This window comes from Pristiophorus japonicus, chromosome 2 (genome assembly GCF_044704955.1).
Source record: "Pristiophorus japonicus isolate sPriJap1 chromosome 2, sPriJap1.hap1, whole genome shotgun sequence".
Lineage (NCBI taxonomy): Eukaryota > Metazoa > Chordata > Chondrichthyes > Pristiophoridae > Pristiophorus > Pristiophorus japonicus.
The window spans coordinates 263,607,200-263,622,265 of record NC_091978.1 but is presented as its reverse complement, the minus strand read 5'-3'; the positions used below and the strand labels follow the sequence as shown (position 1 = coordinate 263,622,265).

Genomic DNA, 15,066 nt, shown 5'->3' with positions numbered 1-15,066 from the left:
TGGTAGTACAAAAATGCATTCATGTGTTTTACCTCAATGTGAAGAGAAATCCTATTATTGATGACAGTGCCAACAGGTGCTTGGCCAGGAGCATGGCAAAATGATTGCTGCCATTAAGTGAGCATTTACAGTATTTTTTTTTAATATACTAGTCAGTGTTGCACCCATATTAGCAAGGATCTGGATCTGTGAACTGACAAATTTACTTGTGCTCTATAATAATTTTCAAATACAATACAATACTCGTGTGTTATTTGGATATTAGGGGTAGGGATTATATTTTCTGCAGAGGGCAGATCAATATTTTGTAGTTCTGCCTGATTACCTTCAAAAATCAGGGAGCATTTATACCCCAGAATATTAGACAGCGTAGATTGCAAGTGATTTGTGGGTGACTCCAGCTTGATGGGTTCGATGAGCTTTTTCCAGTCCATGTTTTACGACCTTAAAAAAGGCAAACGCTATGTTGCACTATAAGGCATACTGTAACAATTGAGGCCCTGAGACAAGAGTCATGCCAGCATAAGGATACATAGATGAGATGAGCAAGTCCATTTCCTTGCTCTTAAACAGCTCCGAATGGTTTTTCAGCCCGTTCTGTTGGGTGGAAAAAGTGCACAAGGAACTGGGACTTCAGGGGGAAAAAGGAGGAAACTAATTACTTGCATAAAGGATGCAGAAAATAAATTATGGAGCCTGCGAGCAGGCTTGAGGGGCCAAATGGCCTACTCCTGCTCCCATTTCTTATGTAGCACCACTTATCACTGCTGAAAACTTTTAAAAAACACAGCCCAAACTTCCAAAATAATCAGGAGGAAAATAAATAATTTCCTTTTAAAAATGTTACCTGTGTGATCCTTCATTCGACTGCAAAGAGCCACTCTTGTTAAAAGTAGTTTATCACTCAAGTCACACAAATGCACCATATCACTTCTCCAGCTCTTTGCGGCATCAAGGTTCTTTAGAATAAAATGTTCATTCATATTTTGCTGCAAATTAAATTTTAAAATTGTGGTTTATATTTTATATAAAAAGGAAAAAGACTTGAATTTATATAGCATCTTTCACGACCACCGGACGTCAAAGCGCTTTACAGTCAATTAATTACTTTTGGAATGTAGTCACTGTTATAATGTGGGAACAGTGATATCTCAATTGTTCCCAATTTTAACAAAGCTAGCTTTTCAGTGAATATTTCTCTTCAAGATGTTCTGCTGGGAAATGGAATTTTCCATTGCAAGCACTGCCAGGACAGGTTAGATACACTAAAGCTTATTTTACTCTACTCCACTCACCCCCCCAATATCGGAAGAGCAACCTCTCGTGTAACACTTTTTCATTGCTCACCAGATATCTTATGGTCTCGGAGGGAGATTGCTAAATTAGCAGCTTTCAGGAGAAACTGGATCGACTCTCCCAAACAAAGGACCCCTGCAGTTAGCAGAGACAACTTTTACCCATTAGTCTAGGCTGGATTTAAACCTGGATCCTACAGATTAAATATCAATGTCTAATCCATTACACTATCCTGTCCTCTTATCATGGTTACCTTCTCATTTAAAATTAGAGCATGGTACTATAGACCTCAATAGTAATCAAGTAAGATTCTGTGGTACTGTTTACAATGGGAGCAAAGCATACCAATTTAGCAGTGGGACTATCTATACCCATTCTGCACAGGCATTGGTACCACTGTTACATTCACGACACTGATTTTTTTTTTTAGGTAGCCCCGGCAGATGTCTAAAAACAGGCATTAGGTCCCGTGAATATGTCCAATATGGTCTGTTGAAGGATTCCTTTTCAAAATTAGTTAAAAGGACCTTGAAAGCTGCTCTCAAAATAGCACTGAAAATTGAATTTACTTTTGGTGGGGTCAAGATAAGCCATATAGCTCAGAATGGTAGCCGGCTAATTTCACACACTCCCATAACAGACAGGCTGCAGCTTGCCAGTGGCCCAGGTCTCAAAATATCTCAGACCTTACACCAGCAAGAATAGGCAGAATGCACATCCGCTCTGCTGACTTCATGCCAGTTTCGGGCAGAAGTCCCCTTTATATGACCAATGTGAACATTTTAAACTGAATCTGGTGCAAGTACACAATTGTTAATAAACTGGGCTTGGCTTAAGACTCACGATTAGGACCAATATGTACATTTGTACCAGCATTTACATTTTGCATTGACAATTTGGGGTTTAGTTTAATCACACAAGGTCGATGCGAACATTTGGAACGAAGTCTGGTGCTCGTACACAAAATAGCATTTAGCTACGGCTTTGATTCACAATGTGCACTTTCTGAATCTGATGCCAATAGATAATTGTTAAGCAGCGTTTGGCATCGATTTGCAATAGGGCTAATGGTTACCTTTTAAACAAAATCTAGTACAAGTAGATCAGTGTTAAATAATGTTTGGCTAATTCATACCGACAAACGCAAGAAAGAAAACTTACATTTGTATGTCGCCTTTCACAACCTCAGGACATCATAGCCAAAGAACTATGCCACTATTACAGTAATTTTCTAATTTTGAAATCTATTAAATAGATCTTTGAGCTTACCAACTGTAGAAAATCTGAAGCTGGTTTCACCCATTTTAAATTGTTTTTCTTCTGGGCTCGTTTAATCAATGGTAAGTGAAGTAATAAGGCCACATGTGCACAATATATTCGGCATATGTCTGCTGCCTCTTGAAATGTTAAAATTTCATCCTTTGTCTGTAAAAGCACAAATGTAAAATAATCAGCATACATTAAGCACAGCTATATGCATAGTATGAGTTTAATAATTTACTACTATTGCATACTAAGTTACATATAAATAATTAAAGTATTCGAGAAATAAAAACAGAGCCAGCATCTGACCGCTATAAAAATGTTAGTGCTGAGCAATTATCATTCTGATAAAGCAACAAGATCATTTGTACATAGTTTTGAACAAGGATATCAGTCAACGAGAGACACATCCATAGAAAAGAACATCCTGAATGGAGAAGTAGGTGGAAGTATCAAAAGGATCACAGGCTAGTTAAAGAAATTTACATCAAAACCAAGGCACTGAATCTTTCAGCAGTGTTTTTATGCAGTAGATGTGACTTGATCCAAGTAGTTGTACAATATTTGTCACTCCTTGTAGAAGGAAATGAATCTAATTTCAGATTAGAAACAAACATTCATCACAACACAAGAATGCCAGCAAAACTAATCTGTGGAAATGAGAAATTACTTTAGTCTAGATCAGTGTTGTCCAATACATTACTGCATGTGGCTAATTGAGAATTCAGATGTGGCCAATTGCATTTCTGACTATTAAATTAAAAATTAAAAGAGATACCTTCGTTGGGCATGCAATTGCAATCCTTATTCAGTGTATGCATATGTACTTTAATCCTTTTGGGTGCGTCTATTGCTAAAACGGCAATATGACAAGTATAGTGTGCGAGTATTTTTCGATCGTTGTGCTTTACTTCTTTGGTTACTGAATGCTGGCAAATGTTGGTTAAGTAAATATACACGTGTGAGAGTATATGTAGTGTTTTTTACTAAAATTAGTGTACGTGGCTAAAATAGTGTTATCATTGCCATACCTGTGGTTAGTCAGCAATTTCTATTGGAGAATACTGGTCTAGATAATGACAAAGTCCTGGAACATTTATCCTCAATTAAAACTGTTGATTATAGAGGCTTTGCGAATCGTGAACCAGAGAGTCCGTTATCAGCCAATATTCAGATTCCAACACTGGCCTGATATGTTAGGCTACCACTTGTTCAATAATCAATCTCTCAACTGAACTCAGCCAATATGGGGGGAAAACAGATATGTATTATTAGAAATCAGATTGCTGTGTTAGAATTAAAGGGTAAAAGGGTAAACTCTGAGTTATGATAGAAATGTCCTACTGATGTATTACACTAACATAATATTTGGAAAAAAGTTAGGAAATTTAATAGTTTCGTGATGAGCTTTAACAGGCATGGACATTTACAAGATGGCTCTAATTCATGAAATTAGATAGCAATAGAAGTTATAAAGCAAAATGAGGGTTCAATGAGTTACAGGTAGCAGCTTTTCTTTTAGACATGTTGAAGAACTAGGATTAATACTTGATGGCACTGTGGCTTATATCCAGAAACATTTCAGGAAGTCATGCATAGTGCCTCAAGAGTCCTGATGCTGTGGAATATATGGCATTGCCATGGAAAAATGAACAAAACTGGATAAGCACTAGTCATCATTCAGTGGGAATATCTACATTATATTACAGGACACTTTCCACACCAGCCAAACCAAAATAAGAGAAAAACAAGCTTGCAAATGGAGCTTTTTTTCCAGTTGTCGTGAGATTTTACTTTTAGTTGCTATACCTTCCCCAGTGGCTGAGTAAAACTTCTTGGCTGGTCTACACAGATAGTTTGAGCCACTCAACCCATAGACAGCCAGAATATAGAGTCCTCCACCCCCATTGGCCAATACATAAACTACCTTTTGTTGGTTCACAGATCCCCTGACCCAATTTACTTTCCTTGTACTGCCATTGATTGCAACACAGTAAACATGCAATATCTTTCAGTCTCCTGTCTCCAAAGAACCAAACAAGCATATCCATGGACAAATGGCCAATAAATTCAAACTGCAAACGTGTAAGTGTATCTGCTGCAATGTGCCTATTGCTTTCTCTTCCTCATTTAATCAGATGACATGGCATGGACAATGATGGGAATCAAGTTAGTTTACAAAGGGAATGTAAGTATTACAGCTTTCAAAGACCTGTACAAATGTAAGACAAGCAATAATTTCAAAAAATTTCCATAAAAGCAACAGCAACTTCGGTTTGTGTAAATTTGACTTTATTTGTGTGTCAAAATAGAACTGTACTCCGCTGAGGCGACAATCAAAACCGCTACAATTAGACTCAGCATTTCTGGGTTACAAATGGGACAGAAATCAACCAGTGTTCCTGCTCCTGATGTCTATCCAGCAACTTTGTTGCACATCAGGTAAGGGCAGCATTGGGATCAGCTGTCATCTCCCTGTGGTTGAATAGCCTCCCAACACTTACTGGTCAAAGCTTACATATAGGGTGACTGGTGTCTCCACTGAGTCAAATTCTTCCAGTGAAGGGGAGAAAATTGGTAGGAAGAATAAGACAAGAAAAAAGATTTGATGCATTGATATTTTCAAAAATAGAGAATCGTGATAGTTGGAGCAAAGTCTAGAAACATTTGGACAGAGTAGAGAAGGAAAAATTAGATTGATTCTTTTACAGGCTTCTGTCCGATTTTCTAATATTCACTGTGCTAGGGCGGTCCAGTCAACCTCGACACAGGCCTAGGAATATCGCTCATCACTAGTGATGAGAACACCCTGTTTCATCCCTTCTCAAACTGCTGCTTTTTAAAATCTGTAGTTACAATGGCAGAAAGCCACAGTAACACAAATTTAGATGAATGCTGACTTACTAAATATATAACTGAATTTGAATAACTGATGCAGAATGAGAAAGAGTAGAAAGTAAAATTAGGCCCAGTTCTTGTAAAAATTATAAGTAGCGAAAGAATTGTAGATTAATCCATTACCTGGAAAGGAATAAAAAGTTGTAATTTACTCAAGTGACATAACACCTTATGCACGATTTCTCCACGAGATTCCTTGCTCGAGCAGGAATATTGACACTTGAGCAGATAGGATGAGCAGAGCTGCAACAATGACCAAAATTGCTAACAGCCTTAGAACATAAGAATTGGGAGCAGGAGTAGCCCATTCGGCCCCTCGAACCTGCTCCGCCATTCAATATCATGGCTGATTATGTACCTCAACTCCACTTTCCTACACTGTCCCTATAGCCCTTGATTCCCTTAATATCCAAAAATCTATCGATCTCTATCTTGAATGTACACAAAGACTGAGCCTCCATAGCCCTCTGGGGTAGAGAATGCCAAAGATTCACCACTCAGTGAAGAAGTTTCTCCTCATCTCAGTCCTAACTGGCCAGCCCCTTATTCTGAAACTGTGACCCCCTGGTTCTAGACTCCCCAGCCAGAGGAAACATCCTCCCCTGCATCTATCCTGTCAAGTCCTGTAATAATTTTGTCTGCATCAATGAGATCACCTCATTCTTCTAAACTCTAGAGAATATAGGCCTAGTCTACTCAATCTCTCCTCATAGGAGAAACCCCCCATCCCAGGAATCAGTCTGGTGAACCTACGTTGCACTTCCTCTATGGCAAGTATATCCTTTCTTAGCTGAGATGACCAAAACCGTACACAATACTCCAGGTGTGGTCTCACCAGGGCCCTATATAATTTCAATAAGATGTCTTTATTTTTATTCTCAAATCCTCTTGTAATAAAGGCCAACATACTATTTGCTTTCTTAGTTGCTTGCTGTACCTGCATATTAACTTTCAGTGATTTGTGTACAAGGACATCCAGGTCCCTCTGAACATCAACATTTCCCAATCTCTCACCCGTTTAAAAAATACTCTGCTTTTCTATTTTTCCTACCAAAGTGGATTTCTCCACATTATATTCCATTTGCCATGTTCTTGCCCATTCACTTAGCCTGTCTATATCCCCTTGAAGCCTCTTTGCATCCTCCTCACAACTTACATTCCCACCGAGCTTTGTATCATCAGCAAACTTGGATATATTACATTTGGTCCCCTCATCCAAATCATTGATTATAGATTGTGAATAGCTGGGGCCCAAACACCGATCCTTGCGGCACCCCACTAGTTACAGCCTGCCAAGCCAAAAATGACCTGTTTATTTATACTCTGTTTTCTGTCTGTTAACCAATCCTCAATCCATGTTAGTATATTACCCCCAATCCCATGAGCCATAATTTTGTTTAATAACCTCTTCTGTGGCACCTTATCGAATACCTTAAGAAAATCCAAATGCATATTAACTAGTTTCCCCTGATCTATTCTACCAGTTACAACCTCAAAAAACTAATACATTTGTCAAACAGGATTTCCCTTTCATAAATCTGTGTTGATTCTGCCCAATCTTCTTATTTTCTAAGCGCCCTATTACCATGTCCTTAATAATAGATTCTTGCAGTTTCCCTGCGACTGATGTCAGGCTAACTGGACTGTAGTTCCCCGTTTTCTCGCTCCCTCCTTTCTTAAATAATGGGGTTACATTAGCTGCCTTCCAATCTGCAGAAACCGTTCTACAATCCAGGGAATTTTGGGAGGTGACAACCAATGCATCCACTATCTCTATAGCCATCTCTTTCAAAATCCTAGGATGTAGGCCATCAGGTCCAAGGGATTTATCGGCTTTCAGTCCCATTAATTTCTCCAGTACTATTTTGGTTACTAATACTTATTTCTTTCAATTCCTCATTCTCGCTGGACCCTTGGTTCTCCGCTATTTCCGAGAAGTTTTTTGTGTCTTCTTCGGTGAAGACAGACGCAAAGTATGTGTTTAATTTCTCTGCCATTTCATTATTCCCCATTATAATTTCTCCTGTCTCAGCTTGTGAGGGACCCACTTTTGCTAATATTTTCCTTTTTACATACCGAAAGAAGCTTTTAATCTGTTTTTATTTTTCTTACTAGTTTACGCACATTCTATTTCCTTTCTTTATCAATTTCTTGGTTCTTCTTTGCTGAAATCTAAAATCCTCAGGCTTACTGCTCTTTTTGGCAACATAATAAGCATCTTCCTTTGATCTAATACAATCTTTAACTTCTCTTGTTAGCCACGATTGGACCACTTTGCCTGTGGGGTTTCTGTGCCGTAAAGGAATGCATGTTTGTTGTAAATTATGTATCAATTCTTTAAATGCTAGCCATTGCTTGTCTACTGTCATACCTTTTAATGTAGTTTCCCAATCTACCCAAACCAACTCGCCCCTCATACTTACAGTTTGCTTTGTTTAGATTTAAGACCCTAATTTCAGATTTAACTAAATCATTTTCAAACTCAATATAAAATTCTATCATAATATGGTCACTCTTCCCAAAAAGCCCCTTTACTACAAGGTTATTAATTAACCCTTTCTCATTGCATAATACTAGATCTAAAATAGCCTGTTCCCTCGTGGGTTCATCAACACACTGATCTAGAAAACCATTTTGAATACATTCCATGAATTTGTCCTCCACACTATTACCGCATACAGGTTGAACCTCCCTTATCCGGCAGCCTCGGGACCTGGCCTGTTCCGAAAGAGGGATTTTGCCGGATGAAGGGAGGTCACGTGTTTAGGTGGACTGCGCCTTTAAGTGCTGTTGCTGGGGTAAGTGGCCAGGCAGGCCCCGAAGAGCTGGCGGGCCTTGGGACAGTCGGCGGGCCCAGAAACGACGGCGGGCCCAGAAACGACGGCCCGACCCCCGAGGGAGCGCTGTGTGGAGGAGCGGCCGGCCCAAGGACTGTAGTTGCAGGAGTTCTAGCAGGGCGACGAGGATGAAGCAGAAAGATTATATTGCCGAGTAAGATTTTGACAGTTGCGTTCTGTGCATGCACCACCCGGCGGCCAGGAATGGTCCCGGACGAGGGGTGGTGCCGGATAAGGGAGTCCCAGAGAAGAAAGGTTCAACGTGTATTAGGTTTATCTAGTCTATATGTAGATTAAAATCCCCCATGATTACTGTATTACCCCCTTTAATTTCCTGATTTATACTGTGCCCTATATTACCACTACTGTTTGAGGACCAATGTTTTCTGCCTCTTGCTTTACTTGGCTCCTCCCAAACTGATTCTCCTTCTTGATTTTCCGAGTCAAGATCCTTTCTCTCTACTGTCTTTATTCCATTCTTTTATCAGGCTACCCCTCCTTTTCCATTCTGCCTATCTCTTCGAAAAGTTAAGAATCCTGGAATATTTAGTTCCCAACTTTGGTCACTTTGCAACCATGTCTCCGTAATGGCTATTAGTTATAACCTATTCATTTCTATCTGCGCAATTAATTCATCTATTTTGTTGCGAATGCTCCAGATATAGTGCCTTTAGCTTTGGATTTTTTTCTATTTTTCCCGGATGTCACCTTAGTCAGTAATGCCCTATTATCTTTGTTACTCTCTATCCCTTCCTGACCCATTCTGCTTATTTTTACCCAAAACTCTGCTCTGCTCTAGAGCCTTGACATTTCTCTTGTTGCTTTTAAATTTACTCTTTGCTGAATCCTCCCATCCCCCCTTCATTAGTTTACAGTCCTGTCTACTGCCCTAGTTATTCGATTCACTAGGACACTGGTTCCAGCCGGTTCAAGTGGAGCCCGTTCCAACGGAACATCTCCCCTTTCACCAGTACTGGTACCAGTGGCCCATGAAGCAAAACCCCTGCCTCCCACACCAATCTTTGAGCCACACATTTAACTTTCTAATCTGCTTATCCCTATACCAATTGGCACGTGGCTCAGGTAACAATCCAGAGATTATTACTTTTGAGGTTCTGCTTTTTAATTTGGAATCCAGCTCCTCAAACTCTTTTAGCAGAACCTAATTCCTAGTTCTACCTATGTCGTTGGTTCCTATGTGGACCACGACAAATGGATCCTCCCCTTCCCACTCCAAGTTCTTCTCCAGCTGCGAGATGTTTTTAAACCCTGGCACCATGAAGGCAACACAACCTTCGGAACTCCTGGCCGTGGCTGCAGAGAACTGTATCTATCCCGGACTATACTGTCCCCTACCACAACTACATTCCCTTTCAATCTCCCCACTTGAATGGTCTCCTGCACCATGGTACCATGGTCAGCCTGCTCATCCACACAGGCAGTAAAAACCTCATACTTGTTGGGTAAGGGCAAAGCTCCTACAGCACTACACTGGGGTCCCCTTACATGCCCTGTTGCAGTCACACCCAACTGTTCCTGACCACTAACCAGGCCTATACCACTACCTAACCTAAGGGGTGTGATTGCCTCCTGGATGAAAGTGTCCTGGTAACTCTCCCCCTCCTTGATGCATCGCAATGTCTGCAGCTCATACTCCCAGTTTAACAACTCGGAATCGAAGTTCCTCAAGCCTGGAGTGTAACGCTGAGAAAACTCCATGATGGCTGAGGAAAGGACACCAGCTAATGTTGACACATCAGAAGAGGTTGGGATAGTCACCAGCATCATTTTTATACTCTGAAAGAGCAGAGCGTTTTTTTTTAATGTGATGGTATAGAAATAGGCAAGATGGGGACTTAGAGGAGTCACTGAAACCACTCTAGCTGTTGTCCAAACTATCAACTGCACTTTGTTGACATTTGTTCCTAACTACAGTATACTTCTGCCAAAGTCTAAGTCCACTGTGGCAACAGCTCAACCTCAATCTTCTAGTCTTATCAGCTCATTAACCGCTAAATAACAGCGTCTACAGCACAAAGCTGGCCGGACCTCCAAATTAAAATTCAACAAATTCCAGTTCAGCAATAAACCAAGCAGCTTAGCTGATCACATTAAAGATGGCTCCATCCTGCAGCCTTTAGACGCTAGACATAATAAAGGCCTTTTTACAAATTTGTTTCCAAGCTCTAACTCTCTTCCACCTGTATCACCCACCTCCCACTGCTACCTCAGGCCATCTGCTGCTGAAACCCTCAGACTCTGTCCCCTCCAGACTCCATATACTCCAAGGATCTCCGAGCAGGCCTCCATCCTTCATAAATTCCACTTCATGCAAAACTCTACTGCTCATATTCTATCCTATACCAAATCCCACTACCCCTACTATCGCTAACCAACTCTGGCTCCTGGACCCCCAATTCCTTAGATTTAAAATTCTTATCCGGTCTTTAAATCCTTCCAAGGCCATCATCTCTTGGACTCCCATAAACTTCTCTAACTCTATAACCGCTCACCCTCTCCCTCCATTCCACTGATGGGCTCTCAACTGCCACCTCGCCAATCATTAGAAGCGGTTTCTTCAGCAACCTGGCACCCACTCTGCAAACCCTCTCTAAATTCTTCCATCTCTCTCTCCTCCTTGAAGACCTTCCACAATATTCATCTCTTCGACCAAGGTTTAAGCTATCCCTCCCAATCTCTCTTTTTTGAATATGGCATCCATTTTCCTCACACCTCTGGAGCAGTTTTGAGAGTTGGGAGATGATATAAATACACATTGTTGTTGGCAAGTGTAACACAATAAAAACAAAGTTTCTGTGCTGATGCCCCGTGTAAACTTCTTGAATAATTGCACATGGTGAGTTGCAGCTGCAACAACTCATGTTCCTGGCATAAACACAGAGGTCTTGCTTAATCGCTCCGAACTACTGCGATACTGCTCTCGTACTTGAGAAACTTATGGGACTAAAAGCTGACAAATCCCATGGACCTGATGGCCTACTGCCTAGGGTCTAAAAGAGGTGGCTGCAGAGATCCAGAGGTGGATGCCATAGATTCTAGAAAACAGTCCCAGCAGATTGGAGGGTAGCAAATGTAACCCCGCTATTCAAAAGAGGGAGAAAGAAAACAGGGAACCACAGGTCAGTTAGACAGACATCAATTGTTGGGAAAATGCTGGAATCCATTATTAAGGAAGTGGCAACAGGGCACTTAGAAAATCATCTGGGAAAGTCAACATGGTTTTACGAAAGGGAAATAGGGCTAAACTTTCCTTTCATTTTCGGCGGGTTCTTGGTGATATAGCTCTTTTTCCACCCAGCGAAAGTTTCCCCTTTAGTTTTTTTTTTAAATGGTATCGCCCAAATCTGAAAATACCCGCTGGGACCAAACTGCCAATATGCATCGCCGAGGAAATCGCCAGGGCATAAGTTTGGCCTCAACGGAAGCCCGTCCAGTTTGCCGAGGGAAACGCCCTGTAAAAGTTGCTTAAACAGGGCGGTAGGCGAGTGCTCTGCAAAGAATGGTAAGTTAAAAGGTACTTTACTTTTTTTTTAATTTTTAAATGGCGATTGTGTAAAAGTGTCTTGGGAATGATTAACTTTTTTTTTAAAAAAGAGAAAATGTTTTTTTTAAGTTTTCCCGCTTCCCTAGGCCCAACCACAGCCTCGGACTAAATTTTTTTTAAAACCACCCGTTTTACTTAAGTTTCCCCTTAACCGCCGTGAATAATGGTGCAAGACCCATTTTCTCGCCGGGCAATTAGTTTTAACAAAACTGGAAATTTTCGCCAGCGTTACTTACCAAACGTTAGCAGTTTTTCTGGGTGGGCAATCGGGTGTTGAGGGGCTCTTGGGCAAGTCTAGGCCATAGTGTTCAACAAATTTATTAGCGTTTTTTTTTAAGGATGTAACTAGCAGGGTAGATAAAGGGAAACCAGTGCACGTATTATATTTGGATTTCCAAAAGGCATTCGATAAGATGCCACATAAAAGGTTGCTGCGCAAGGGCTCATGGGGGTGGGGGTAATATATTAGCATAGATCGAGGATTGGTTAACAGACAGAAAACAGAGAGTAGAGATAAGCTGGACACTTTCAGGTTGCCAAACTGTAACTAGTGAGGTGCTGCAAGGATCAGTGCTTCGGCCTCAGCTATTTACAATTTATATTCATGACTTCGATGAAGGGGATCAAGTGCAATGCATCCACGCTTGCTGACGATACAAAGCTAGGTGGAACAGTAAGCTGAGGAGAACACAAAGAGCCTGAAAATGGATATGGACAGGTTAAGTGAGTGGCAATAAGAAAAACTTGGATTTATATAGCACCCTTCACGACCACCTCAAAGCACTTTACAGCCAATGAAGTACTTTTGAAGTGTTACCACTGTTGTAATGTAGGAAACGTGGCAGCCAATTTGCACACAAGCAAGCTCCCAATGTGATAATGACCAGATAATATTTTTTTGTTATGTTGATTGACCAGGGCACAGGATAACTCCCCTGCTCTTCTTCAAAATAGTGCCATGGGATCTTTTGCATCCACTTGAGAGAGTAAGATGGGGCCTCGGTTTAACGGCTCATCCGAAAGACGGCACCTCTGACAGTGCAGGCTCCCTCAGCCCTGCACTGGAGTGTCAGCCTAGATTTTTGTGCGCTCAAATCCCTGGAGTGGGATTTGAACCCACAACCTTCTGGTTCAGAGGCGAGTGTGCTACCCACTAAACCACAGCTGACACCAAGGTGGCAGATGGCAGATGTGAAGAAATGTGAGGTTATTCACTTTGGTAGGAAGAAAAGAAAAACAGAATATTTTTTAAATAGTGAGAAACTATTAAATGTTGGTGTTCAGAGAGATTTAGATGTCCTTGTACAAGAAAGACAGAAAGTTAGCATGCAGGTTCAGCAAGCAATTAGGACGGAAAATGGCATGTCGTCCTTTATTGTAAGGGGATTGGAGTGAGAGAGTAAGAAAGTCTTGCTACAATTGTCCAGGGCTTTGGTAAGACCACACCTGGAGTACTGTGCACAGTTTTGGCCTCCTTATCTGAGAAAGGACATGCATGTGTTAGAGGCGATGCAACAAAGGTTCACTAGATTGTTTCCTGGGATGAGAAGGTTGTTCTAAGAGAAGTAAGCAGATTGGGCCTATACTCTCTATAGAGTTTAGAAGAATAAGAGGTGATATCATTGAAACAGACAAGATTATGAGGGGGATTGACAGGGTAAATGCTGAGAGGTTGTTTCCCCTGGCTGGAGAGTCTAGAACCAGGGGGCATAGTCTCAGGATAAGGGGCCAGCCATTTAAGACTGAGATGAGGAGAAATTTCTTCCCTCAGGAGGGTTGTGAATCTTCAGAATTCTCTACCCCATAGGGTTGTGGGTGCTGAATTGTGTATATTCAAGGCTGAGATAAGAGAGATTTTTGGTCTCTAGGGGAATTAAGGGATAAGGGGATCAGACGGGAAAGTGGAGGAGGTCAACGATCAGCCATGATCTTCGTGAATGGTGAAGCAGGCTCAAAGGGCCATCCTGTTCCTAATTCTTATGTTCTGTCATAACGGTATAGGTGACTAATTGCTTGGCGACATTACTTTGTTGCTGGAGAGAGTGGACTTCGTGATGGAGTGGGCAATCCTCATCAAATCGTCAATGATCTACAGGGCTTTGCGCAGTACTGTATTCAGTTTTTGATTCAGCCCACTGAAGAGTTTATTATCTCACAATGGACAAGTATAAACTTTTGAAAGAACTGAAATTGCTGGCAGGTGAGATTTCTTGAGGATTCCTATTCTTCTACCAACCTCTCAAGCCATATTCACCACTTACTTGCCTCAGCAAAGATCAAATGTGATAGCTAAGGCAAGGTCCTGAACGCTTGTAGAGAAGAGAGTTGGGATTATTGATACAGAAGTGGGAGGACAACATCGATGTTCCGCAATAAGCTTTACTGATTAATTTCTTTCAGTGTTGAGTATCACACAATTCTTTGATTCAGTTAACAAACTATTTGGTTAAATCCTTTATCTGTTCAATTCAAGTTCAATTGAGATCCAAGAACACATGCTACAAAAGAAATCCAGTCACTACTGGAGACTAGATAATGTATAGACATGCAAATTGTAATCTGTTGCAATGACTGAAGAAAACAGAAGCTTATACTGTATACTTCAATAGTGTAAAGGGATAACTTACCTCATTGCCAGTAGTTGCAGTTCCTTTATGGTTTTCTTCATTTTTCAACATTCGCATGTAACATTTGAGAGCCACAGAACAAGAAACAACACAGACAGACCTTCTTATATCTGACCCATCCGGCCACAAACTCTGTAGTTGAACGAGGTCCTGCTGCACCTGACAATGTAGAATATTTTAGTCAGATATTTAGATGCTTACAAATTAAACATGTCATTGGGAAACCACCTATTATTTTACATTTTGGATCCATGCATGGATTTCATTATCAAAATTTCACTTTAGGATCCTGTAATTGTTAATTTACTTTACAATAGCTTCCATCAATCACTACCTCTTTTGAGATACTCTTGCTGTTTTGGTCATCTCCAAGACACAGCTCATTGTTGTGATTTTGAGTCAAAAATGACACAATAGCCCGCTGAGCAGATTCCATATCTTTCTGGGTCTAAAAAAAAGAAAAAAGGATTAAGCCATTTTACTTTGTTAAAATAATTTTAAATTGATGAAATGTGACATCATAAACAGTAATAACTTTTTTAAAAAGTGTAGTGTTTCTGCCGGGGTCCCCAACTGTCCC

General features: G+C 40.8%; 1 protein-coding gene across 1 annotated transcript in view; it reads right to left on the bottom strand.

Annotated features, from left to right (window-relative positions):
• Positions 1–15,066, bottom strand: part of LOC139245818 (probable ATP-dependent RNA helicase DDX60) — a 124,521-nt gene that overhangs the window by 98,788 nt on the left and 10,667 nt on the right. The window contains exons 5-8 of the mRNA XM_070871323.1: positions 14,821–14,934; positions 14,487–14,645; positions 2,566–2,721; positions 848–989 (exon numbers count right to left, since the gene is read on the bottom strand). Coding sequence (XP_070727424.1) covers positions 848–989; positions 2,566–2,721; positions 14,487–14,645; positions 14,821–14,934 — 571 coding nt within the window. The remainder of the gene's footprint in view (positions 1–847; positions 990–2,565; positions 2,722–14,486; positions 14,646–14,820; positions 14,935–15,066) is intronic.